This window comes from Lathyrus oleraceus, chromosome 3, assembly GCF_024323335.1.
Source record: "Lathyrus oleraceus cultivar Zhongwan6 chromosome 3, CAAS_Psat_ZW6_1.0, whole genome shotgun sequence".
Classification (NCBI taxonomy): domain Eukaryota; kingdom Viridiplantae; phylum Streptophyta; class Magnoliopsida; order Fabales; family Fabaceae; genus Lathyrus; species Lathyrus oleraceus.
In genome coordinates, this window is record NC_066581.1 from 268,345,368 (window position 1) to 268,350,594 (window position 5,227).

Below are 5,227 nucleotides of genomic sequence, written 5' to 3' on the forward strand. Positions count from 1 at the left end.
TCGTTCAAGAACAAGACAATACCGATTTTCATCCTCAAACACTATTTATAATTCAAACTCAACAACCTCAATCATCACTAATAAAAAAAATTATCAAAAAAGATAACATAAATACATCATCACCTTAAATTACTTAAAGATGAATTTTGATACTACTCATGACACAAGGATAAAAAGGGGTAATCTTTTTTTAAACAGAAAGTAAAATGGATATATTTACAATATTAAACTAATAAAAATGTTTTAAAATATTAATTAATTAAAATTAATTTAATGTTATTTATGTTCAAAAAGGATTATTCCTTTTTATCTTTGTGTTATTCATAGGATCAAAATTCATCTTGATGATGTATTTATGTTTTCTTTTAAAATAAATTTTTGCTAATTTATTTTATAAAAAACGCAGGGGTATTTTTTTTATTTTATTTTATAAAAAAAATGTTTTGAGGCTTGAAAAGGAGAGCCAACTGTATAGGAAAAAATAAATAGATTGTTTAGAGGGTCGAAAAAGAGAGCAAATTGTGTTTCACTTGTAAGCTTAGATAGAAAACTCCTTTCCTCATGTTAGACACATCCTTCCATTCACAACTCAACTCTCTCGCCACTTTCCTACCGGTAGTGTTCTAGCTTTGAATTTAACACGTGTTCTTTTGTTACATCAGGTCAGAGTATGGTCCACGAACAAAATTATAATCTAATCAAATCAATAATATACTTAGTTTTGAAAAATATACTTAGATGTGAATTGAGCTAACCTATTTGTGTTAGTTCAATTCACATATGTATACGTTAATTCAATTCATGTAAATACATCGCAATCCTCTATGAGTACAGGAACTCAAACTTCATATGTTGACCTAAACTCATGAATACCTAAGTGAATAGAGTTCACATAAGATTTGGAAATTCAAAAGTTGCAGAGTGTACATAAGTGAATAGTTTAATTAGTTTTTTCCTGGAAAATTAACCCACTCTGCTTTAGCTTTTATTGAAAGCAACAACTCTAAAGCAAGAGTGCATGAACACAGTCATACACCACTAAGGATGACAAAAGTAAACTAGTACACATGACATGATAATATGATATATACAATTACCGGGAAAGCTTGATAAGATAAAGTATATACGAGTAGTTGGATGTTTTAGTGGAGTTGTCCAAGTCTGATCTGGGGGAACTGGTCCACTAAAGGTGACTGTGATTTTCTCATCATTAGCTCTTTAGAAACATAATCCATGGTGGGTCGAGAAGATGGATTTTCACTCAAGCAAGAAAATGCCAATCTTGTAATCAAGATGACTTCCCCAACAATTGAATTGGTAGGTTGAGGAGGGCGGTTGTCTAAGACATCGATCAACAGCAAATTGTAAGTCATTGCTGCTGTGGACGATGAGAACAACGAAGAAATGAAATCTGCTGGATGCTTTCCCAAAAGGATTTCAAAACAAAGAACTCCAAAGCTGTAAACGTCGCATTTCTCAGTCACTTCCATTGTTTGGGCAAACTCTACAATGAAATTAAAACTTAAAAGTTAACACTCATAAAACACGGCTTTTGCTTACGCAGAGGAAAAGGGGCCAACTAACCTGGAGCTGCATACCCAAAGGTGCCTGCGAATGTGGTCCAGCTGCTTGAATCAGGCTTTAGAAACTTGGCCGTTCCAAAATCTGAAAGTTGAGCTTCATAGGATGAATCCAAAAGAACATTCTTGCTTGATATGTCACGATGAACTATCGGAGGTATGCAGTCGTGATGCATATAGGACAAAGCATTAGCCACGCCTCGAACAACATTCACCCTCTTTTCCCAATCAAATGCAGTGGCTTTTGTGCCATTGTTTAGCATTTGAGTCAAAGTTCCACCTTCCAAGAACTTATAAACCAAAAATGAGAATCTTGAATGTTGACAATATCCGTAGAGCTTTATGATGTTACGATGCCTGATTTCTGTCAAAGCTTGAATTTCATTTTCAAAGCCTTTGAAATCGGGCCTCTCCACATCTGTTCGCGAGTGAAGTTTCTTTACTGCAAAAACCATATCCGCAGACAACTTCGCCTTGTAAACAGAACCTTCTCCTCCCACTCCAATGAGAAAATCGTCATCGAAATTATTCGTAGCTTCAATGATATTTTCAAACATCATTTTTCCATCATGACTCCATATGGAAAAGACTTCATCTGGTTGTGCGCCATTAGAATCTTTATCTTTGGTTTTTGTCTTTCTTGCTCTCCGATAAAGAATATACATCGAAATTCCCACCCCACAAAATACCAGAACCAGAGCACCTAAGATAATAAACAATATTAGTAGGATGATCTTGTGTTTCTTTTGACTCTGGCTGGTTGGGCAAAGCTCTAAGCCAGTGTGATTACCACACAAGCCTTTGTTATTTTTTAATGACTCAATTGGAGCCTTGAGAAAGGCTTGATTATTTGGTATCCTCCCTTCTAAGTGGTTGTTTGATATGTTGACATAAGTCAAGCTTGACATGGAATTTTCAAAACTGGATGGAATGTTGCCGGAAAGATTATTGCATGACAGATTCAGCTTTTGCAGTTGCTTCAACTCTCCTAGAACTGTTGGTATTGTTCCACTCAACAAATTCCCGCTAAGATCAAGAGATTCAAGAGGCTGTGACAGGCCAAACTCCGACGGAATTCTCCCTTCAATTTTGTTCGTGCTCAAATTCAAGTTCCGTAACAAGGGTAACTTCACAACTTCTTTTGGTATTGTGCCACTCAACATGTTTCCTCCTACATTGAAATCTACGAGATTCTCTAGCAACCCAATTTCACTTGGAATATTTCCTGAAAGATGATTGTTGCTGATCTTAACTTCAAGTAATGATTTCAGGTATCCAAGTTCCTTTGGAAGCTTTCCTGTTAAGTGATTTGAAGAAAGGTGGAGTTTTCCTAGTTTCTTTGCCTCAAGAAGTGTTAACGGTATGCCACCAGAGATATTATTGTTGGATATTATGAAGGTATTAAGATTAGGACACTTTCCCCAGTTTGGTGCAATGTGACCATAAAATTTATTGTCACTCAGATCAATGTATTTCAAATTTGGATATACGCCAAAATCTTGCGCTATATCACCTTCTATTTGATTACCCTCAAGCCTAATTCTTTCAATACTAGAGCAGTTTTTCAAGCTTGTTGGTACTGGACCAGTGAAATGGTTGCGAAAAGCAGTGAAGTATTTTAGAAATCCACCAGAACATACTTGAGGTGGCAAATGGCCAATGAAATCATTCTCGTCCAATGTAAAGGAACCCAAGTCGGTAAAGTTATATAGGCTTTGTGGAATGCTGCCATGCAATTTATTGTTGGCCAATTCCAAGGAAATTAACCCTGTCAAATTTCCAATTGTAGCAGGAATAGTTCCAGAAAGATCGTTTTCTACCAAACTGAGGAACGACATATTGATCATATTTCCAATAGAAGCGGGGATCGGTCCAGAAAAATTATTAGTGAACAAGTATAATCTCGTTAACTTTGTCAAGTTTCCGATTGAGGAAGGAATAGGTCCAAAAAAGTTGTTGGAATGAAATGAGAGTTCGTTCAAATTGACCAAGTTTTGTACAGAAGAAGGGATTGATCCAAAAAATTTATTGGTACTAAAATAGAGCTCGGACAAGTAAGACATATTCCACATGGAGACTGGGATTGTTCCTGACAACAATGTGTTATTAGAAAGGTAAAGTTTATTTAAATTGGTCAAGTTACCAATTGTTTCTGGAATGGTACCCGATAGAGTGTTATGCGACAAATCCATAACACCGAGTTTCGTCAACATTCCAATTTCTCGGGGAATAGAACCAATACGGTTACAACCTGCAAAAGATAGATACTCCAAGTGGTTCAATTTTCCAATCTCACGAGGAATATAGCCGTTAGAAAATTTGTTGTCCATGAAATCTAGATAGGATAGGTTAGTCAAGTTTGTTATGGAATTCGGAATTTCTCCACTTAGCTGACATGCAGAAAAATCGAGGCCTTTTAAACTCCTCAATGTCCACATTTCTTTGGGGATGGAACCTTCTAGTAGTGGATTTGTAGAAAAGTTCAAAACAATTATTTTGGACAAGTTACCAATTTGTGGAGGAATGGTCCCATAAAAGAAGTTGTTGTAGATATTCAGCTCGAGAAGGTTAGGGAATGAAGAGAAGCTGAAAGTTTGGAGTTTACCTTTTAGTCCATAATTTGCAAGATTTATGCTAGAGATGGATTTTGATTTGTCACACTGAATTCCTTCCCATTTGCATGGACTAGTAGCTTTTGTCCAAGTTGACAAGAGAGCTTGGCTATTGTTTTCAAAGCTATCTTTCCACTTTAACAGAGCATTTGCTTCAGTGTCTTCAATGGAAGTCAAAGAAGTGATTTTCGGAAAACCAGCTACTTGTTGAGGAAAAAATACGGTTGAAAAGATCCAAAGGATCATGAAGAGAATCTTCCAACAAGCTACCATGATTCTTCAACTATAAAAGGATTTTTGAATCAAAGGTATAGTCTAACGTTGCAGATTCTTTTGTGTTTGTGTTATATTGTATGGGGATGATTGATTTTGGAGTAACAATGTGCTTATAAAAGAAGATAAAGAAGCAGCATGATCAGTGACACAAGTAATCTTTCGAAAGTCCTATACAAAAGCATTACAAATTTTTCAACTTCGCTTTCCTAATCATACTTTTTCCAAAGTGTGCATTATTTTGGCCTCCACTTTAAAGCTCATTTTTCATGACTAATATTATTTCTTTGAAGATAAATATAACTTGTTTTTGTAAAACACTAGATGGTGAGTGCACTACTAATTATTAGTTCTGCCATTAGTACACACTACCAATCCTCACCTTGTATTTAACTCATTTAATCTAGTTTTTAAAATGGTTGGCTTAGAATTAACAATAGCTAGTTTTTCATATTTGCAATTTGATTCTGAGGTACACAATCTACAGTGCCCTATAGCTAGCTGTCCCTTCTTGCTGCCACTCTTAACAGAAACAAACAAGAGCACTGTCCTGATAAGACACTAGGACACACTTTTATAATGGAAGTAATTCTCAATTTACAAGCTTGTTTTTGTTAGAAGTTAGGGTAAATCTAAATTTTGAGATGATATCAGATTCTATAGAAAGATCCGTTAAGTCGTCATTGTTATCGGATCACATGGGTCACCTTCAAAATGTTCAATCTAAAATGTTGTATGAGGTGTTTGTTAAGGGTTCTGTGT

The 5,227-nt window shown here is 35.5% G+C and overlaps 1 protein-coding gene across 1 annotated transcript; it reads right to left on the reverse strand.

Annotated features, from left to right (window-relative positions):
* Positions 1-895: 895 nt before the first annotated feature.
* LOC127126877 (MDIS1-interacting receptor like kinase 2) lies at positions 896-4,631 on the reverse strand. The gene is made up of 2 exons (XM_051055884.1): positions 1,585-4,631; positions 896-1,504 (listed from the first exon to the last, which is right to left on the reverse strand). Exons 1-2 carry the CDS (start codon positions 4,463-4,465, stop codon positions 1,143-1,145), a joined length of 3,243 nt encoding a protein of 1,080 aa, XP_050911841.1. The 5' UTR covers positions 4,466-4,631; the 3' UTR covers positions 896-1,142.
* Between the last annotated feature and the right edge of the window lie 596 nt (positions 4,632-5,227).